The sequence below is a fragment of the Ceratotherium simum genome, chromosome 29 (genome assembly GCF_057802395.1).
Source record: "Ceratotherium simum simum isolate JZ-2026a chromosome 29, ASM5780239v1, whole genome shotgun sequence".
Classification (NCBI taxonomy): domain Eukaryota; kingdom Metazoa; phylum Chordata; class Mammalia; order Perissodactyla; family Rhinocerotidae; genus Ceratotherium; species Ceratotherium simum.
In genome coordinates this window covers 19,393,887-19,416,887 of record NC_141928.1, presented here as the reverse complement: position 1 = coordinate 19,416,887, position 23,001 = coordinate 19,393,887, and the positions used below count along the sequence as shown (strand labels likewise).

The window sequence follows — 23,001 nt, the reverse complement described above, 5'->3', positions numbered from 1 at the left end:
AGGGAAACTAGAATCTCTCCAGAAAGCCTGCATGAGCTACTGGAACCTTCTGGAGGGAGGTATTCACCTACTGCAAATTACAAACAGCAAACTCCTGGGCAAGAGTTATGATGAGAGGGAAGGAGCAAAAATTTATGAGATTCTCCTAGTGGACAGTCTGGGGTGTTGTGACAACAGTTTTTGGAGCCAACAGGGATGGGGTTCAAACCTCATTCCTACAACTTACTGGTTCTATGAACTTGGGGAAGTTACTCTGCCTTGTTTCAGTTCCATTCTTTTACATAGAGAGACAAGCACAATAACTGATCACATAGTAAAATTATTGAATAAGCAAGAGACCTGGCACAAAAGTGACACTCAATAAATGGCTATAGGTTGTTATTCCTCTTATAATTGTCATTCAAGTTCCCAGCTTGGGAAAGGAAGGATATACTCGATGAGAGCCCAATGCCCGAATAGGAATGGGGGGTGCTGTTGGCTAATATGTCAAGGAAACTGTAGAGTGGTTTTTTCTCAACTTTGGCTAAAAATTAAAATCTGGAAAGAATTTTGTACCAACACCCAGACCCCTTGGCCAGACATTCCCATGTAATTGGTCTGAGATACGTGTTGGAACTGGTGGGGTTTTTTCGCGAGGAAGATTAGCCCTGAGCTAACATCCGATGCCAATCCTCCTCTTTTTGCTGAGGAAGATAGGCACTGGGTTAACATCCGTGCTCATCTTTCTCTACTTTATATGGGACGCCACCACATTATGGCTTGACAAGTGGTGCATTGGTCCGTGCCCAGGATCCGAACCTGCGAACACCGGGCCACCAAAGCAGAGCACACAAACTTAACCACCACACCACCGGGCTGACCCCAGAACTGGTGTTTTTTAAAAGTTTCCAGTGATTGTGAGGTTCAGTTAGGCCATAGAACTACCTAGCTCTGACCACACAGCTGAGGACACCTCCCTGCTTTTGGTTTTGACCTGACCCAGATTCAAGGACGCATCATCCCCTTAGGTGGGTGGCACCAGAGTGTCCAACCTCCTACTCAAGCCCTGACTATCCAGCCTCCCCAGCTGACGTTGTCTTCTGTTTCTGAAAAGAGATCCTCTGCCTGGAGCCTTTGACTTTGTGGTTTGCTTTGTTCCATTCCTAGTGCATTGTCCCCCAGGAAAGATTCTGGATTTCTCAGCCTGTTTCTAGCAAACGGTCCTTGTACCCCAGCCTTTGGCTAAATTCTTACTTCTTACTGACGGTCTTCTCAGTGGTATGCTGGTTAACAGTGGGCTCTCTGAGGAGGAAGGGGAGGCTTCCACTGCAGTGCTTGCCAATTTCCATGGTATAAATACTTCCACCATGATTGATTATAAGCTACCAACAGGACATCACTCACAGCAGAGTTGGGACTGATGCGCAAAATCTGGCTCCCACAAAATAGTATGGGTTGGCTCCAACACAGCACTGCAAGTTCTCTTTGTCATATGTAGGGAGGAGCAGGCCAGCTGGGCAGAGGTTGAAGAGAAATAAGGACTCTGGAGTCTTGCTTCTCCATCTTGAATCCCCCCCTAATACTAGGACCACTTGCCCCAGGTCCCTGAGATCATTCCCTCCCTACACAGCATGGGCTTTGGGTCACTCTTTCCAGGTTACTCTAGCTACAAAGGCTTAGAGGATGATTAATTACGATCGATCCGTCTTCAGTGTTTACTCGTTTCTGAGTAGCAGGTCCTAGGGGTGTGCCCTGCAGGCTGGCAGAAGGCAGCCTGCAGACGTGCCTGTGAAAGAGGCTGTCCTCAGGCAAAGGACAGGAATGACGAAGGGAAAAGCCACATCACAATGTCTTCAAGAGGTCAGGCCCACCAAATTCATGTTCTTACCGAAAATGTCTACTGTTTTTTTTTCTAGAAGTAAGACCAATTTGCAGGCTAGCACACTGGCAAAAGGCCACGGAGCCGTGCCTGGCTCAGGCGCTCATTTGCTGTGCTTAACTGGTTACCATTTAGTGAGCATCGATCACAGGGCAGACACACTCGGCTAAGTATGTCCTTTGCATACATTATCTCCTCTAATGCTCCCCACAAGCCTAAGTGGGAGCAGAAGGACTAATACTAGACTTATCCTCCTTTACCCAGGAGAAACCGAGGCTCAGAGTAGGAAAGCAACTCGCCCTAAGCCACACAGCTAAGAAACAGCAGAGCAAGGATCTGGACCCCTGACTGCTGATTCTGAAGCCTCTAATCAACCTGGAAGGACTTCTGTTTACTTAATGTTTTACTCTGGAAATAATTTCAAACTTATGGAAAAGCTACAAGGATAAGAAGAATACAAAGAACACCCATATATCCTTTGCCCAGATTCACCTATTGTTAACATTTTGCCCCATTTGCTCTGTCATTTGAAAAGGTGACATTTTAACCTTGGGGAAAATGCTTCTCTTCTCTGACCCTTGTTTACGAAGTTCCTAAAATGGAAAATTGGATGGATTATCTTTAGGACCAAGAAAACCCTGTGGTTTGATGAGAAATGATGGGTAAAAGATAGGGTGGGTATTCCATGGTCAAGGCATGGCTGCAGCCTATTTCTCCAGCCCATCGGCCATCATTCAGCAGCCACAGACTTGGGCTCTACCCAGTTTCTGACATCTCTCCCATCCCCACCCTCAGTGCTCCATGTACCCTCTGCCCTCATACTTGGCAGGTGGTGTTGTCAGATCGATGTACTGAGGTCAATGCTCAGCTTTCACACCAACCTATTCCCATTACCTGGAGTCTCTGCTCCATCTCGACATTCTCATCTTGTACTTCAGAATAATTTCCTACCCTCAATCCTCAAAGACCCCCTTTTCTGCAGATATGGCTTGAACTTTCCCTCACCTGTCCTTTTCCTCTAAAATAGGATTAAACCTTGTGTGTGTGTGTGTGTGTGTGTGTGTATGTGTGTGTGTTTTGGCAAGGGAAAATCCAAAAGAAAAAATTCACACATCCATACAAATTAGCAAAAGTTTTGCTTACAATTCAAGAGTTCTTCTCACTACAGAAAAATCTCATCTCAAGAATTGCCAGATTAAAACAAGCAACTAAAACAAAGAAATAAGCAAAACCACGGGGCATTCAGCCCTCGTTCTCTCTCTCTGCTGGGAAACGGATTAGCAAAGCTTAAAGGAAAGTACATGGGGTTGGGAATCAGAAAACCTGGGTTTCTAGAACTGGCTGAGCAACCAGCAGGTGAGAATAGCGAGGTCCAGAGGGGAAGAGAGACTCGCCCAAGGCCACACAGCCACCCCCGCAGAGCTGGGCCAGGAGGCCCATGCTGGGTGCTTGTACTTCTGGAATCATCCAGCAGCTGTGGCTGTTCTGTCTCCTGCTCAGCATTGTGCCTGGGGCTGGCCACGCCATCTGCACTTCTCATCTGCACCTTCAATTATACACTAGCTTATCCTGATCAGCATTGCTTCTCTGTATGAGCTGTGTTTCCCCCGAGGAGATTATAACCACCTTGATGCTGGGGGCCCAGGCTCCATTTCCCACACTACCCAGCATCCTGCTTAGTAAGGTTGTTTATTCCATAAATAGAGGTTAGACTAGAATGAACTTCAGACTTGATGACATGAGGCATAAATATCCTTGTTTGATGGATAGGAAAACTGAGGCCCCAGAGGGCACATGCTCACCGAGGGTCACTAAGTGAGTCAGTGGTGGGGGTACAGACTTCAGTATGCATCTCCTAACTCTGGGTCCAGTGTCCTTTGCTGTATGTAGTGTCATCTCTGCTTAATAAAGCTAAAATTCTGCCCAGTGGGAACCTATCATAACCAGCTACTTTATTAGTGAATTCTGTAGAAAACCATCAGAACTGGCAAACCCCAAACCAGTGATGGATTGGATGGTTATTTACTTGACCAAACATAGAATTCTTTGTTTTATAAATAGACTCCTTTAGGCAGAAAGATCATGTATGGTATAAGATCAGGCTCATTTCACAAAGCATTGTGAGATTTCACTCATGCTTCCTGGACCAGTCCTACAGGTAAGGGCCACCTGTAGGATGTGGATGGTTTAGGGCAGGGGTCAGCACACTGTAAGCCACAGGTGACATCTGGACCAGCATCTGTTTTCGGAGATAAAGTTTCATTAGGACACATTTATATTTATTCATTTATGTGTTGTATATGGCAGGTGTCAAGGTGCAAAGGCAGAGTTGAGTATTTCCACCAGTGACCATATGGCCTGCAAAGACGAAAACATTTACTAATGGCCATTTACAGGAAGAGGTTGCTGGCTCCTGATTTGGGAAGTCCCACCAGACACTCACATTTGGTCTCTCAGTCTCTGTTTCTCAGTCCCTTTGCTCTCTTCCTCTCCACCACTCGCCATATTGATTACTACAATTCTCTGCTTTGGTATGGGGTTCTACCTGGCCATACCAGGCACCTTTGAATAACAGTCTCATTTTCCCTACAAAGAACCTGAGGCTCAGGGAAGCCAGGGTTGATTCCCAGACTATATCATAAATCTCTTTTTCAGTAGATCCTATTGCAAAAATGAGATTTTAGCTGATTTAGTTTGGGGTTCAGAATGTTCTGAAGGGAAGTGGAATTTCGGGAGGAAAGAATGAAATTTCTTGAGCACCTTTGGGTGACTCCTGGAAACTTCCATCTCTAGACTTGCTTACTATGTGAGGTAGGTGTCAACAGCTCTATTTTATACAGAGGGAAGCACCCAGAAGTGAAAGGTTTATCCATGACCACATGAGAGGGACTAGGTGAGGTCAGGACTCATAGCCACGTCTGGCTGAGTCTAATGCCACTTCTATTTCTTTCATGGGACATGCTAAAGAGAGAGATCTAGGTAGGAAAAATCGGTGAGATGTTTCTTCCCTCCTCCCACTCCATGGCCCTCTCCCTACATCAGCCTCAGGTGTATCCTTCTCTGCCAGGGAACCTCCTGGACTTGTTACATCTCTTCAAAGTGCACACACTCCAACCACGCTCAAGGAACCCAGGCAGAGTGTGTTTTCAACATCATTACTCAGGCCCTCCTTCCACTCCCAGGCATGTCCTTCCCTGGTAGCCTTGAAGTGGAAGAATGAGCAGGACTGAGGCTTCACCAGGAGCAGGAAAGAGGAGAGAGGAGAGTAGACCCTTTTCCAGCAAGTAGGACTGGAGGGAGAGAAAACAAGAGGGGCAGACAGAAAAGCAGCATCCACCCTGAGCACTTCTAATAATGCAGACACTGGGCCAGGAATTTCTTTCATTCATCCATTAATCATTCATTCATTCAAAAATAGGGACCCAGTACCTACCATGGACCCATCTCTGTGTTTGGTGCCAGGGATGGAAAGCTGGGCACAAATGACAACGTGCCTATCCTCGTGAAGCTTCCAGTTCAGTGGAGGGTACAAACATTGACGAGAGAACATATCAGTAAATATAAAATTATAGTGGTGATGAAGTCTACAGTGGAGGAAGAACATAGGAGCTGGTGTTGAATGAATCAGGGAAATTTGGCACTGGATGGCTTAGCTGAAGATCTGCCATTTAAGTGGAGATGTCAGAGTGAGTGGGAGTGAGTCAAAGGGCAGGGGAGAACATTCCAGGAGAGAACGTTGGTGAAGGTTCTGGCAGGACAGAAGTGGGAGTGCTGGAGAAGAGGCCTGGGTGGCCGGGGTAGACAGAGCCCTGGGGAGATGAGTGGTGCCAGACCACGCAGGGGCTTGTAGGTGCAGTGAGAAGTTTCATATTCCATCCTAAATGCAAAAGGAAGGATAGAAAGCTTCTAAGCAGAGAAGCAACATGATCCCTATTTATATTTTTTAAATGATCACTGTGGCTGTGGGGTTGAGAATGGGTTGGAATACAGTAAGTGAGACCAATGAGAAGGTGATCTTAGCAGTCTTTAAGCAAAGGATGTAGAGGACAGGGACTAGGATGGCAGTGATGGAGAAAGGGAGTTGTAGTTATAAAGGAGATGCTCATGTTCCCATTTAATCCTCACAATTACCCTGAGAGGGAGGTACTGCTACCACATTTTAAAGATGAGACTATTGAGACTACCAGCTCATGTCTTGTGGATGAACAGTGATGGAGCCATATCTGAGCCCAGGTCATTTTCCAGCTTTGACTCTTCTAGGAAGCCCTCCCACATTCGTCTAGTGTTCTTCCATCTCTCTCAAATCTGAGACAGTCTGAACCACCCAGATAATATGTGGTTATTCTTTATCTTCCAAAGTCTTCTGACACCTTCCCTAGCACCACTTGGCCCCAGGCAGGGACCTCAGGGAGACCTTATTCCACAGTTGCTGACTTGCTCTTGAGTATCCCTTTTCAACCTCTACTTGTCCATTGTGAAATTGAGATTCAGAGATGGGCAGCAACTTTGTCAAGGTCACACAGAAAATGGGTGGCAAATCTGGAACTAGAAACCAATGCTCCTGTCACTATCAGATGACTTCAGAGTCCCAACTTCCTTCTGAACACTTCAAAGACAACAACAGTTGAATGCCTTGATCCAAGTCCACATGCACCTAGATTTGTGGAATGCAGCCCAGATCCTGTTTTCAGAAGGCATTGAAGGGGGTAGGGTGAATTACTATGGACTCCAAATGCTATAAAATGACTGTTTTCAAGCAGCATGAGGATCCATTTTTCCTGGTATTTTTTTTACCTCTTTCTTCCCTCATCTCATTGCAATTTATGGTCTCCTCTGTGCCATAGCCAGGCTGGTCTGCAGCCCTGGGCAGACCACAGGCATTTCCTAAAGAAGAGCTAGGATGCTGGTGGCAGAGGTGGGAAGAAGGCTGGGATGATGGCGTTCAGGCAGGCCTGGGAGTGAAAGCAAGGCCAAACAGATGACAGAAGCCACTTTCCTGTCACATCCTCTCTATAAAGAGAACCAGGGAACGGGAAAGGCAGTGGGCACAAAGAAGGCAGACAGGATGCAAAGGGAGCGGGAGCTGGAAGCAAGGTACATTTCCAGAACAGAGGATTCTCACACATACTAAGCCAGTCCCATTGGCACGAGTGAAAAGAGACCTCAGAAATCAAACTGTCGCAAGTTTCAGATAAGAAAACAGAGGCCTGGATAAGTGGCGTGATGACTGAGGTCAAACAGCACACTGGCAGCAGATCTGAGATTCGCCCACACGCTCGGTCCAGTGTTCCTTCTTCTGCAGCTTAGCTCCATCACAATTTCTTCTCTCCCTCCTTAAACCCCACCTGCATGCTTTATAGATGTCAACTAATTTTAATCCTTAGAACAACCCCCTAGAGCTTTAATTTTACTATCATCATTTTTCAGATTAGGAAACATGCACAGAGAGGTTAAAGGTCATGCTCAAGATGGCACTGCTAGTAAGTAGCGGGGCTGGATTTGAACCCAGGCACCCCACCACAAGAATCCATGCTCTTAATACTCTGCTCCATGGCCCTCTCATCCCCAAGAGCTCCCAAAACCTTCCCTGTGCATTTTTCCCATTAGGGCAGTAAGCGCTGAAGACACCCTGATTCCCGTGCAACATATAAGAAACAGCAAAAGAGGGTCACAGCCCTTCCCTGGGGGACCATGACATCTGCAGAACGGGACAGTGGGCTCTAAGTTCATTTGGCTGGAGCAGAAGCTTTGCCATGACCAAGTTCACTCTCTCTGCTCAACAAACAACACAGCAGCAGCGCCAATAACCTTGACAACTTCAACTCCGTTGTCAGGAACGCTTTCCTTGTGATCCTGCAAATGGTAGGGTGACTCGTGCTCAAGGAATCTATACTTGCAATTCTTTCCCTACTCTCTCAAGTCCTTTCCTTGTATTCTTTTTCCTTAGCATTTGTCACCATCTAACATATTTATATTTTTATATAACACAAGCCCCACGAGGGTTTTTAAAAATTGTTGCTTGGTTTGTTTCCCCACAACCTAGAATAGCATCTAGACACATAGTTGGTGATTAACAAATATTTGAAGTATGTATGCAAGGGAAGGAGGGAGGGAAGGAGGGAGGGAGGGAGGGAGGAAGGAAGGAAGGAAGGAAGGAAGGAAGGAAGGAAGGAAAAAAAAAAGGAAGGTAGGAAGGGGCTGGGGTGCTCATAGCCCTGGTCCTCACCATCCTGGACACACAGCTCAGCCCTCTGGAGTGTACAGAGGCCCTAGGCCAAATCATTTATCTCGAGAACTGCGGCTTGTTTTTGCTTTTCTTTTTTAAGTTTAACTCTGATTTACGAGGGGCATGTTCAGTGATGAATGCTTTTCCAATTAACTGTAAATAGCCCAGTCCTGCAGAGGAGACCCACCGACTTCCCTAGCGCTAATTCTGGCTGCTGTACTGGGGGAGGGAGAAGACAGGTCAAGAATCATCTATCACCAACTTCTAAATCTCCAAAGCAGCAGATACCAGAAAGCTGAGGCATGGGAAGGAGCGAGAGGCAGGTCCAACTATTCCAATGGCCACAGAGGCTGCAAAACCTTCCCAGGTGATGTGTCAAGAGAGACACTCCGCACATGCAGCCTTTTCAGTGAAAGGCGCCAGGGATAGGGAGGCATGGAAAAGAACAATGAGAACCCAACTGACATTAATAACGTCTACTCTATTTGCCCTTAGTATATACGAGGCACCATGGTAAATTTCCTATACAACATAACCAAAATTCATCTACAAGTCTATGAGGCAATTATAAGGCCCATTTTACAGATGATAAAACTGAGGTATAGGGGAGGTAGATGACTTGCCTAACAGCAGAGGGAGCCAGAAAAGCTATGTGATCTATGCTCTTTGAATGTCCATTATATGTGGGTGGACCGCACACAGAATTGTTTCTTGACGAAGATCCCCCCCCTCTGCCCTACCCCAGGCATGTCTTCAGCCCCACTCTGTGCAGAGGTGAGAGAGCCACAGGCTGACACATTCCTTGCTTAGCTGCCTCCGTGTTTGCCAGAGGACCCCTGCTTCTTTCTGGGGTCTGGTCTAAGCCCACGGATCTGCCCTTAATCACTGGAATGGAAGACACATTTGCACCCCAAGTTCTCTTCCAAGAATGCAATCTCGAACTTGCTGTTTTCCTATCCTTATAAGACACTAAAGGAAGAGGAATTATATTCACAGGTGATTGCCTGAAATACGCTCTGTTTTCCCTTCAGAACACATTTAATCATCAGAGAACTATAGACGTTGACCTCAGGGTTTAGCCTGTTATGAAGTCCTGTTTCAGCATTTTGACATTTCTTTACATTGAGTGTCACTGTAAGAAATAACTATGCATTGATACTGATTTCAGCTGTTGATGACATTGTGTAGAAAGTCACATGGTGTCCTGTTTATAGGAACCCACTGGAGAACTTTCTCTCTGGTCTTGGTGTCAGGTAGATAGACTTTCCTGAACAAACGTTGGTTCTATCCCATAGACCCTGTACATTTTACTGCTGAGTGTGTTTCCTTCTGTACTTTGGTTGCTAAGAATCTCTTCTGAGTTAAACTGTCAGCTCCTTCTCAGAACTGCACAACACGGTAAGGCATAGACTACTCTGCACTGATGTAACCTGAGTTTGAATAATTTTCCTTATTCCTATTTTCCTTTCAATCTGATTCTCATATTTATTTCATTTCTTGTGCTGGATTTAAAATAAACCACATAAACTTAAAAAAATCATCCCCAAATCCTTTGAGGCACGAGGTAGGACAGAAAGAAAATAAAGAATGGAGAGAAAGAATATAATGGTGATCACTAGTCTAGCCAGGGTATCGGATGCCAAGCTCAGTGTTAACTGGATCCAGCACCAGGTTGAGAAAGAAGTAGGGTTTGTCATTAAGCACAAAATCTGCTTCCCAGGTTTTCCTCCTACAAACTCTGGTTATGGAACCTTCTTAAGGACTCCATTACCTTTGCTGTGGCGACGACTGCGGTACTGCTCCGTGTAGAATGTCAACTGTGTTTCGTCGTCTGCCTCTGACCCCGACGTCCCCTTGGTTCTCCCAAAGCTGATTCCCCCTGCGAGGAAGCACAACCCATCAGTCATCGCAGGCTTGTTAAATCCCTCATCCATCCCAAAGATCAGCAACCCCATCCCCAGACTTCTTTCTGTAAATCCCTGGTGACCCAGGAGTCGGCATGATTTATGGAAGGAGTTCAGGCTCTACAGTGAGGCAGATCTGGGTTCTAACCACGGCCTGGCAGCCTCAAGGCTGTGTCACCTTGAGGAGATGCCTCACCTTTCTGAGCCCTGGATACTTGCTTTCTAAAGTAGGGCCAATAACTATTAACCTTGTGGGGTTGCTTTGAAGATTACAGGAGATAAGATATGTAAAATACATAATACTAAATAACTGATAGCTATATTATTGCTAAGTATATGAACCCATCTCTATAAAAACACTTCAGGCAACTTAATTTCACACACATTTCAGGCAAGTGCTTACTAGATGCCAGGCACAGAGCCAGACACTGGAGATACAAAGATAGATACAACAGGGTCCTTGCCAGCCCGGGGATCATAAGCTAGTCAAGGAGACAAATAGCATCGTAAGGAGCCTTTAACCTAATTCATAGCTATATTTCCCACACAATGAGACACGGGGAATATTGGGGAGTGCCATCCATCCCAACATGGAGGATCTGGGGAGGCTTTATGGAAGAAGGAAGATTTAAGGCAGGGCTAGAAGGATGGATGGGGCTTCTAGGGTAGAAATGGGTAAAAAACGGAGTTCCAAGGAGAGGAAAGAGCTAGAATATCCCTGGGGATGGGGAGTGTGGGCAGGTGGAGGCAACATCGAGTGGAGTACCGACTGGCACGGATATGGACCCATGTGGACCCCCACACAGTGGACCCAGTTCCCGAGTAGACCCAATATTTTCAAAATATTATCATTTTAACATGTAATTAACATAAAATTATGATTACCAAAATATTTTATATATTTTTTCACAACATTTTTAAAACCCAGTGTATATTTTATGCTTACAGCACATTTCAGTACAGACTGGCCACATTTCAAGTGCCTGCCATATTGGAGAGCACAGTTCTGAAGGCACTTACATGACAAATATTAGTGAGCATAATTGAGGGTCAGGATCTGGGCACAGGAAAGAGATGGATAAGCTACAGGCCCCACTAAGGTACTGAATCTTTCTTTAATGTGACTTGGATGAAAATTGGTATAGCTCAGAATCCTTTAAAAGACAATAGCCATGCCAGCTCCGGTGGCCTAGTGGTTAAGTTCACCGTGCTCCACTTCAGCGGCCCAGGGTTCGGTTCCTAGGAGCAGACCTACACTGCTGGTCAGTGGCCATGCTGTGGTGGCAGCCCACATACAAAATAGAGGAAGATTTGCCACAGATGTTAGCTCAGGGCGAATCTTCCCTGAACCAAAAAGAGGAGGATTGGAGATGATGTCAGCTCAGGGCGAATGTTCCTCAACAGGAAAAAAAAAAAAAAAAGACCATAGCCATTATCTCTGCCCTCAGGCACTTAGAGTCTAGTAGGTTTCTACATTGGTTTAATCTATGTGCCATGAGAGGTAATGCACTTTTTTTTGTGTGTGTGCTAGGGAGATCAGCACTGAGCTAACATCTGATGCCAATCCTCCTCTTTTTGCTGAGGAAGATTGGCCCTGAGCTAACATCCGTGCCCACCTTCCTCTACTTTATACGGGACGCTGCCGCAGCATGGCTCTACAAGCAGTGCATCAGTGCACGCCCCGCATCTGAACCGGCGAACCCCCGGCCGCCGCAGTGGAGCACGCGCACTTAACCGCTTGTGCCACTGGGCCGCCCAGTAATGCACTTCTGTAGAAAGAAATTAGGGCTGGCCCCGTGGCTTAGCAGTTAAGTGCGCATGCTCCGCTACTGGCGGCCTGGGTTCGGATCCCGGGCGCCCACCGACGCACTGCTTGTCCGGCCATGCTGAGGTGGCGTCCCACATACAGCAACTAGAAGGATGTGCAACTATGACACACAACTATCTACTGGGGCTTTGGGGAGAAAAAGGGAAAAAAAAAAGGAGGAGGATTGGCAATAGATGTTAGCTCAGGGCCGGTCTTCCTCATCAAAAAGAGGAGGATTGGCATGGATGTTAGCTCAGAGCTGATCTTCCTCACACACACACACACAAAAAAAAAAAGAAAGAAAGAAATTAGGGTACTGGAGTCTGGCATGAGTCCTAATCTTAGGTCTCACTTATTAGCTGTGTGGGCTTGGGAAAGGCACCCAATCTCTCTGAATTCATCTTTAAAAGGGGGACAATAAGTCTTAGCTCCCCTGGTCATTATGAAGAAATGATATAGTGTATGTAAAAGTGTCGGCGTAAAGATCAAAGAAGTGAGGGTGTGGGTGCACTCCTCATTTATTCAATGCTTGCCTGACTTTAATAGAAGAAAAGGAAGCAACACTGGGTGGGAGGGGTGACTCCCTGCCTTCTGTGACACCCTAGGGAGGTGGCAGCCACCCAAGGCATATAACCCGTGAGTGTCCATGTAATCTGAGGAGGACACAGGCCAATTACAGACTGACTTGAAGACAATTCAGACGGATAGAAAAGGGCCCTCTCTGCTGGCATTTGAATACGAAATTGGTGATTTAGTGAACTAAAGTGCAGTCACTAATTATACAGGGCTCCTCAAGTACTTCCATTTAGGGCATAAGAGAAACTGAGAATGGTCAGAGACTGGCCAGAGAAAAGGGGAGGACGCAGCAGCTCCATGAGCCCCTGGTTCTTCTGGTCCTGAATGGTCGGCGATAGAGCCATGAAGAAGATAGACTAAGCACATATCGTAGTGCGATAAGCACTGCTCTGGGCCTTTATATGCAATATCCCATCTATATTTCACAAGGGGTCTGAGAGGTAAGAATCATCCCCATTTTACTGAGAGGCAAATCAACCTTCAGAATCTCAATGTTACTTATCCAAAATCACACAAATTACAAATAGCAGAGCCCACAAATTTGAACCTGGCTTTCCTCTGATTCAAAAACTTTTCTATTCTCATAAAAAGATTAGTAATTAGTCATTAAAGAAATATAAATCAAAGCCACAATGAGATACCACTTCATATCTACTAGATTGGCCATAATAAAAATAATGAGACAGTAACAGGTGCTGGAGAGGATGTAGAGAAATTGGAAACCTCATACATTGCTGGTGGGAATGAGAAATGGTACAGCAACTGTGGAAAATAGTTTGACAGTTCCTTAAGAAGTTAAACACAGAATTACCACATGACCCAGCAATCCTGCCCCTAGGCATATTCCAAAAGAACTGAAGATAGAGTATTCCAATTAATACTTGTACACGAATGTTCATAGCAGCACTATTCACAATAAGATAGAGTATTCAAATAAATACTTGTACGGAAATGTTCATAGCAGCCCTATGCACAATAAGATAGAGTATTCAAATAAATACTTGTACAGGAATGTTCACAGCAGCACTATCCACAATAACCAAAAGGTAGAAACCACCCAAATGTCCATCAACTGATGAATGGATAAATAATTGTGGCATATCCATACAATGGAATACTATTCAGCCATAAAAAGGAATGCTGATACATGCCACAACATGGATGGACCTCACAAACGTTTTGCTAAGTGAAAGAAGCCAGACATAAAAGGTCATATATTGTATGATTCCATTTATATAACACATCCAAAAATAGGTAAACCCATAGAGACAGAAAATAGTGGTTGCCAGGGCTGGACAGAAGGAGAAGAGGAACAGGGAGTGACTGCTAATGAGTATGAGGTTTCCTCTCAGTGTGATGGAAAGGTCTTGAAACTAGATAGAGGTGATGATTGCACCATCTTGTGAATATAAAAGGCAATGAACTTTAAAATAGTTATTGGTTAATTTTATGTGAACTTTAAATAATAAATTGCTAATAAATAAATTGTTCAATAAAATGCAGCATTTTGTAATCTTTGTAATATCACAAGACTGATGATAGTACTATAGAATGGGGGAATGTGAGAGGTGGGAGAGGGAGAGGGAGATGGAGAGGGAAAATTGAGACACAGAGTGGAGACATTATAGAACCATGTTGAAAGGGCCAAGCAAAGACATCCTGAGTCCTGACCCAGTGTTTGAAATGCAGAGGATGATCATTCAGTCTGTCCTGGACCCAGTGGTCACCTCAGATAATCACAACAGCCCTCATTCATTTGTTTATTCACTCATTCAACAATTATTGACTAAATGCCCACTCTGTACCCAACACTTTTCTAGTCACTGAAGATAAAGCAGTGAATAAAACAGACAAAACCTTCCTGACTTCTGAGCTTATCTTGTGGTGAGAAAGCAATTAAGATATTCCAGGAATGATGCTAAGCCCTCTACATGGAAATGATCTCAATTGTGCTGATAAATAAACTCAGATATTCAGAAGTATTTATAAGCTTCCCCAAGACGACATAAATATTTGGTGGCAAACGAGAGACCTGACCCCAGGTTTGCTCTGGGCAAATCAAGGCATTTGAACAGCTTGAAAGTCATATTATTGGAAAGGTTGGAGCAGGAGCTAGGATGTATGGTCTTTTCCGGCCTATGAGAATTAACTCATTGTTCTTCTTTGCAAATCTACCTTCTCTGACTGTGCTGCCCTATCCAGAAACCTGTGCTGCCAGCCTTTGGTAGGCCCACCCCTGCAAACTCCATCTCCCACGCTCTTGGTGTCATGATGGATGGTGGTGACATGTTAAATTATTCAGCCTCCGTGTCTTCCTCGAGCTGGTGACAGCGAGATTGCATTTTTAGATTGCCCAGAACTGAGCCAGATAGAGAACTACGTAGCTCAGGAATGCAAAAACCTATCTGACCCCCAACAGTACAGGGAATACAAATGGTGCCAGTCATGGGAAGAGGACAAAAGCCGCTTAAACTTCCCACACCCCCTAAACCACACAACTCACAACCGCTCTGAGTTCTAGGGTTAAACCACAGATGTTCGTGCACATCCACCCCTGGAGATGCTCTGACCACAACTGCTACCTGTCATCGGGCGCCACTATAGACCAGGCACAGTGGCATTTCACTCACAGATGACTATGCCTATTCAAATTCCTCCAAATGTGGAAAGAGAGGCTGAGAGAGGCGGAGCTTCTTATCTGCAGCCACACAGCCAGTAAGTGGCAGGACCTGAACGCAAACCCTGGTTTATCTGATCCCCCAGGGAAGAAGATTCTGTAGCATTCTTGGGACTCATCCTGAATTTTTTTTTTTTTTTTTTTTTGTGAGGAAGATCAGACCTGAGCTAACATCCATCCCAATCCTCCTCTTTTTGCTGAGGAAGACTGGCCCAGGGCTAACATCTGTGCCCATCTTCCTCTACTTTATATGGGACGCCGCCACAGCATGGCTTGACAAGCAGTGCATCAGTGTGCGCTCGGGATCCAAACCCAGGCCGCCAGCAGCGGAGTGAGCGCACTTAACCGCTACGCCCTGGGGCCGGCCCCTCATCTTGAATTTTTAACATGTTTAAAAAAATATTTATGCAAAATATAACTAAACATAATAGTTTATAATTTCAGAAAAAAATAGAAATGACCTAGAGGTCCATTTATAGAGGACTGATTAAAAAAATGATGGCACATGTCTAAAATAGACCTTCATGAGACCATTAAATACAGTGACATAACTCTGTATTTATTGACACACAGATCTCTCTCCATGATATATTGTTGAGTGAAAAAGCATACAGAGAAGAATGCAAAGAGGGATTCCACTTGCAAAAATTTGTACACACTTGCTGATATTTGGTGTGAATTCCACTGAGTGTATGTAATAAAAAATAAATATATTTTAATTTAAAAAATGAAGAGAGAAGTAAAAGTCACTCTGGGATGTTCATGATCTAGGGTTATGAATCAAGTTTAAAAAAGCATATTACAAAACTGTAAGTGCAAAATGACCCTATTCTGTTTAAAAATATACATACACATAAAGCATATAAATGTGTGCATATACACACATACACACATAAAAAGGTATTGAAAGAAATATATCAAGGTGTTATGGTGGTTATTAACATTCAGGGTATTTTAAAAATTTGTCTCATTGCTCATCTGTATTTTATAATTTTTCTCCAATGAACATCGAATTCTTGCTAGTAAAAAAAGACACTTAATAAAAGTTATGTTTATTTTTAAAAATAGATTGCCTTTATTGCTGTAGTTTAAGCTCATTCCTCACTTGACCTTAGTGTAATATGGCCATCCCAGAGGTGAGCATCCCACCACCCAGAAGGGAGACCTCTCAACTTATCTCCAAATTTGGGCCCAAAGAACTACCTATGGATGAGAAGCTTTCTAATCAAACTTAACTCAGTATCTCATGAAAGTAAGGCTTTGTCTTCTGGGATATCCCATTGCTTTCTCTGGGAGACTGTATTATCCAAAGATGTCCTTAATAAAATCTACCATCCCACATTCTCTTCTGCAATGTGGCCTTTGCCACTCCCCCATCAAAGGTGAAGACTGATTTCCCTCCCCTTGAATCTGGGCTGCCTTAGGGATGTGCTTTTAATAAAGAGTCTGCAGAGGAAGTGACTCTGCATAACCTCTAGGACTGGGTCATAAAAGGCGATGCAGCTTCTGCCTGGCTCTCCTGAAATGCTGACTCTCTAGACACACACTACCTCTTTGGAAACATGCCACTGTGCTATGAGAAGTCCTAGCCACATGGAGAGTCCAAGTGTAAGTGACTCAGTCAACAGTCCCAGCTGCGCCCAGCTTTCAAGACTTCCCAGTCCAGGTGGCAAAAATGTGAGAGAAGAAGCTTCTAGTGGATTCCAGCTCCCAGCCATCTGAGTCACCCACAGATGTTTGAGTATTTCCAGCTGAGTCCTAGTCATTGTGGAGCAGAGAGAACCATCTCCTCTTTGTGCTTTATGAATTCCTGACTCCTTGAGTCCATGAAGATTGTTGTTGTCTTAAGGCACTAAGTTTAGGGTGGTGTATTATACAACAGCAGGTAACCAAAACATTCATATTGTGTAGTCCTACAAAAACATCCACTCCTTCCAACCTGTCACCATATGGCAGTCATGGGCAACGGAAAGATGAACTAGATGTCCAGAGACCAAAGTCCTAAATCTGTCCTGTTACTAACATACTATATGACATTAACCTCTAGCAAATATTACACAACGTTTTACATCTTTACTTTCTTCCCAAAGATAGAAACTCATTTGACCCTCATAATAATTGGATGAGATAGGTATTGTTATCCCCATTTGAAAGATGGAGAGACTGAGGGTCAAAGACACAACAAATGACTTGCTCAAGGTCACATAGCTCATAAATGGCATAGCAGAGACTAGAACACAGCAGCAGGTCCAGAAGGTACAATGGAATATGAGAGCAGATTAGGGTCTGTGAGATTGGCCAAGACTCAAGTTCCCCGCAATTTCTACTCTCTAGATTCTGTTCAGCCTTCTGGAATCACAGGCTCAGGTTGTTACACGACCCAATAAGATGGCTCTTCAATTGTCTGAAGATTGTTTGTGTGTCCATTTATAGTCTTTCCATCCAAGCTAAATATTCCTACTAATACCTTCAGCCATTCCTTGTATCACATGATTTACAAAAATTATGATATTTTTTGGATTACAAAGACAATGCATATTTATTGTAGAAAATTAGGGAAAAAAGTAAGAAAGCACAAGGAAGAAAATGATCATCAAGTCAAGTATTATCACTCCCAATTGACTTCCCTTATTGCTAGCTTTTAAGGATGTGTTTATACGCATATGATTATATGATTTTACAATTGATTTTATTGTCTTGTGACGTGAGTACACCTTGTAAGTTTTGTTTAAAAATATCTAAGCATATATCAATGATATTTATGACATATGTATTTATGTCAGAAATACATATTGGTGTCCAACTACATGCTTGGCACTTTTGCTATTATATAAATTACATATATCATATATGTGTGCATATGTACACATCTAAATCTGTATATAGATTTATATAAATATATCAATATCTTCATCTATACATATAACTATACCTATATCCACCAAAGTGTTAATAGTGATTTTCTCTGAAAACCCAGATTTTCTTTGTTTTGTTTACCACTCTATTTTTTTTAAATTGAGATTGCTTGTGGAATTAAAATAAAGCTAAATAAATTATGTCATACACATTACTCTATGTCATTAAGTATTGACTCCAATATTGTTGAATGTCTGCAATATATTCCACAGCGTCATTTATATAATGAATTCCCTATTGTTTAAATTTTATATTGTTTCCAATTTTTCACTATAATATTGCATCACACATTCCTAAAGATAAATCTTTCTATACATCCGTGTGCATCCATGTATAAAATTTTGAGAGTAAAATGATGAATTGCTGGGTCAAAGGATATTGACATAGTTAAAGTTTTTGATCCATATTGTCAAGATGTCCTCCGGAGAGGTTATACCAATTTCATCCTGATCAGCTGTATATAGGAGTGATTATTTCATGACATCCTCTATAACACCGGGTATTACATCATTGTTTTCCAACCTTAGTGATTTTGATATGCATCCCATATTTAAAATTCATTTTGTCAGATTCTTTTCAACATCCTCCAATTTGCTCAAGTCCTTTCTGAATTTTGATGTCCAGAACTAGGCATGATAATCCAGGTGTGATCTGACCCACACAGAGCAGAAATGGACTACCACCCCCCCTTCTCTGAACACAACACTTACAATAATGCAGCCTAAGACTGCTTCCACTTTCTTGGCATCTGACTTGTATTCAGTATGTCCTCAGCTCTTCGTTCAGATGCACTGCAAATAAATCTAGTCTTTCCCATGATGTATTTGTAGAATTGATTTTTCTAAACCAAAGTAAAGAACATTTTGTACCACCAAATTGTATCTGCATATTTTGGCCCTTTCTTCCAGAGTCTCAAAATATTTTTTGGTCCTAATCCTGTGATCTCACGTTTTCACTATTCCCTGACTACACGCCCTCTATGAATTGGATAAATACGAAAAGGAGCCAGAGGTAAAAAAAAAAGAATGAATAATTACTAAGTGTCTACAACAGGTCAAGCCATAGACTAGAAGTTTATGTATGTTAAAATCATACATAAGATCTGAGAGTATAATTAACTTGATGCTGATATCCTTGTTTTAAATATTAAGAAATTGATGTTTGGGGGATTATTTGTCTTGGGCAAGGCCACACAGCCAGTAAGGAGAAGGGATGGGCTGGGAAGTCTAACTGTGGTCCTTGCTATTCCCAGTATCCCACGCCAGGTCTTCCCTTATCTAGGGCAAGGATGTCAGTATTGAAGAGAACTAGATGGAGAATAGAACATGATAGCTCATGGCTACAGAACTCTCTTCAGGTTGACATCAGTCCCTTAATGAAAGCTCTTTGGGACCATGTAATTGAATAAAATTGAACCATCTGACTATACTGTCAAGCACTCTACAATTTCCTCCTTTGGAAACAACAAAAAATATATATATTGTTCATTCAATAAATATCTGTTGAGAGCCTTTAATGTGCCACAAAGTGGATATGCACTAGGAGTGAAACAGAAATATCCCCTGCCATCATAGAGCTTGTTCTTAATTGGGAAGATAGACTATTCAGATAAATACATGCAAAAATTAATACACTTCTGAGAAGCTTTGTCAAATATCTTCCTGACATTCAGATATCTTATGTCTGCGGTAGCGCTCTGATCTACCTGTGCAGCAAACTATCTAAAGAAGAAATGTAGTAGCCTGTAATGATTTATTCTTAGTGAACCCATGATGGCTTCCAGTGCGCCCAACTTCCCTTCCCACATGCTCACTACATAAATTTGACCAACTGACTTTATTGTTCCTGAGACTCAAAATCAAATTTCAAAAGTGCTTTACCACCTATTTGAAAGCATAATAAGATTTGACCTTATTCAGAATTTTGGAAGCTTCTCCATCTACCCGGATTCCTCAAAGAGTTTAATTAACTTTGTGGTTCTGAAAACTTATCTTCAAATTATTTTAGCCCTGGAAAACTAATTTGCTTGGATCTGGAGACTGAAATTGAGGGAGATAAGTAAATACTTAGTACCTCCTCCATGTGTTAGAACTCCATTTCTTATGAAACATCTTAATTCTCCCGTTCCTAGTTTTCAGATGTTTTCTTTGTATAAGTGACAGATCTGATAGCTTCAGAATGAATTTAGTTTTATACTTTCATCTGGTAATAAGGTTTCCGCTGTTTCAAGCAATCTGACAATCATTTTCTTCTTATTGTTCCAAAAGCAACTTTAAAAGCTTGTTTTATTTCTGTTTGCTTTCCTTCAAATTTGCCCATCACGGCAAATTTGAAGCTTCAGGCTTTCTAGGAGTATTTTCATAAGTTTTGGCTAAACGGTTACACATGTTTGGCCTTTTTTCCATCTTTTAGTTTCCTGTGCAAACATATCTTCTCCCTCTATGCTTCCCAATTTCCTCCTTCACCGTAACTCTGTGGTTATTTGTTCGGAATTTCATTTTTCAGAGTCTTCCTCTCCGTAATACATCTATTTCATTGTAGAGTCTCTGCTCATAGAATCAGAAAAATATATCCTCTGGCATTAAAATATTATATGTATATGTCTTCATAAATCCTTGGTTATAATTTTTAATCTTTTGAGATAGAAATGTTATTTCTTGGTTTAATAATATCTAGTGCTGACAAGCATTTTACAAAATGATCATTTTCTTAAGTTGCTGCAAGCAGTGCAAATTTGTAAGGCCCTTTTGGGAAGCAATTTGGCAATAGAAAAAAAAGGCTTAAAAAATGTCCACCCCTTTTGATCCACTTCTGGGAATTCACCCTAAGGAAACCATCCTACATATAAGAAAGGCTGTATGCAGCATTATACTCATTGCAACGTTATTTATAAATATAGGAAAATGGAAAATAAACTTAACGTCCAACTTGAGAGGAATGGTTAATTATGTTGGAATATTAAATGGGCCTTGATGATGATGAGATATTATAGAAAATACTTGTGTCCAATACTAATTTTAATAAAGAGGGTAAAAAACATAAATTTATATTATAAAATGATTACTATTGAATATAGCAGAGGTTCTGCTTATGGTGTAGAGGAGTTAGATATTAACCGATGTACTCTGCTGCACATAACAGCGATAAATTCCAGACAAAGTACAAAAAAACACTATCTGAGGGCAGTAAATAAAAGCAGGTATGTTTTGGAAAGGAGCTGAAACTTGGAGAAAGCAGGCAGCACAGGGTGAATTTCCTGTGTTTCAAGCTTTTGTCTTGAGGGTGGGTCACAGTTTCAGTATGGCTCACGGCAACTGAAACACCAAAAGAAAGTCTGCTGTCTTTCTGGACTGAGGACGCAGTGGATGGTTCCCAGATCAACCAACGCCATCAGGGAGTGAGGGAGGACTCCAGAAAAGGAGAGGCTCAGAGAAGGGTCTCACAGTCTGGGTATGATGTCTGCCCACATCTCTGGCTGGCCTCTGAACCACACATGCGTAAGGCTGACTCCAACCAGCTCAGCTAAAGAAAATAAAACAGCTGAGATCTGAGCTGCTGCCCACCACAGGCAAGACAACTGGAGTCTAATCAAGTAACTGCCTGCATAAACAAAACATCAACATTCTTTGGAGAAATAGAATCCAAGAATCTTCATACAATAAATTCACAATTTCTAGAATTCAATCCAAAATTATTCAACATATGGTGAACCAGGAAAGTTTCATCCATTCCCAAGGGACAAGATAATCAGCGAAGGCCAACCCAAGTCGATCCAGATGGACTAGGACTTTAATACAACTACTACAGCTGCATTCAATTAGGTAAAGAAAAAAATGATTATAAAAATATAAAAATCATTAGCAGGAAAATTATACACACACACACGTAGAGAGGGCAAATGAAGATTTTAGAATTGAACAATGAAACAGACATATGAAATTAAAAAAAAAATTACTGGATGGGCTTAATAGAATAGAGATAGAGAAAATAATCATTGGCCTTGAAGACAGATTAATAGAAATTCTTTAATCTGAAGAAGAGAGGGAAAAAAGAGTGAAAAAAAATTAAACGATGTCTAAGGGATCCATGGACAACATCAAAAGTTCTAAATATAGATAACTGGGGTGTAAGAAGGTGAGGAGAGAGAACAGAAGAAAAGTTTATAAAAATAATGTTTGAAATTTATCAAATTTAGTATTAGATATAAACTAGCAAATCCACAAAAGCTCAGGGAACACCAAATAGGATAAACACAGAGGGAGAAAAAAAGCCTATGCTTATAGTCCGATTGTTGAAAATCAAACGTAGAGAGACATCTTTGCTTTAGCCATTTCAATACTGCAAGAAACATAAAGAAAAAGCAAAAAGATAAAAAAGAAAGAAAGAAAACTATATTTGTTTGTAGATGACATGATTATTTAGAAAAAGAATCACAGGTAATCTACAAAACAACTATCAGAACAAGTGAATTTAGCATGGTTGAAAGATAAAGATTCATATTCAAAAGTCAATTATATTTTTATATATAGGCAGAAAACAATTGGAAAATAAAATTTCAAAAACAATTCTATTCACAACAGTACAAGAAACTCTAAACTACTTAATAATAAGTTTTTAAAAACTTATGCAAGGGGATGGCCCAGTGGCGTAGCGGTTAAGTGCGCGCACTCCACTTTGGTGGCCCAGGGGTAGCGAGTTCCGATCCCGGGCACACACCAACACACTGCTTGTCAAGCCATGGTGTGGCGGATTCCATACAAAAGTAAAGAAAGATGGGCACAGATGTTATCCCAGGGCCAATCATCCTCAGCAGAAAAAGAGGAGGATGATCTTCCTAAAAAAAAAAAAAAAAAAAAAAAAAGGCATGCAAGATCTCTTCAAGGAAAACAATAGAAAACTGCTAAGAGAAATTAAAGAAAACCTAAATAAATGGAGAGATATATCACATTTGTGGATTGCAAGGCTCAATATAGTTAAGATGTCATTCTCCCCCAAATTTATCTACAGGTTAAAAGCAACTATACTTGTAATCCCAGT

General features: G+C 42.3%; 1 protein-coding gene across 4 annotated transcripts in view; it reads right to left on the bottom strand.

Moving 5' to 3' along the window:
- ASTN2 (astrotactin 2) overlaps positions 1-23,001 on the bottom strand; it is an 841,205-nt gene that overhangs the window by 544,747 nt on the left and 273,457 nt on the right. For all 4 annotated transcript variants that reach the window (XM_087419200.1, XM_087419201.1, XM_087419203.1 and 1 more), the window contains one exon: positions 9,856-9,963. In XM_087419200.1, coding sequence (XP_087275326.1) covers positions 9,856-9,963 — 108 coding nt within the window. The remainder of the gene's footprint in view (positions 1-9,855; positions 9,964-23,001) is intronic.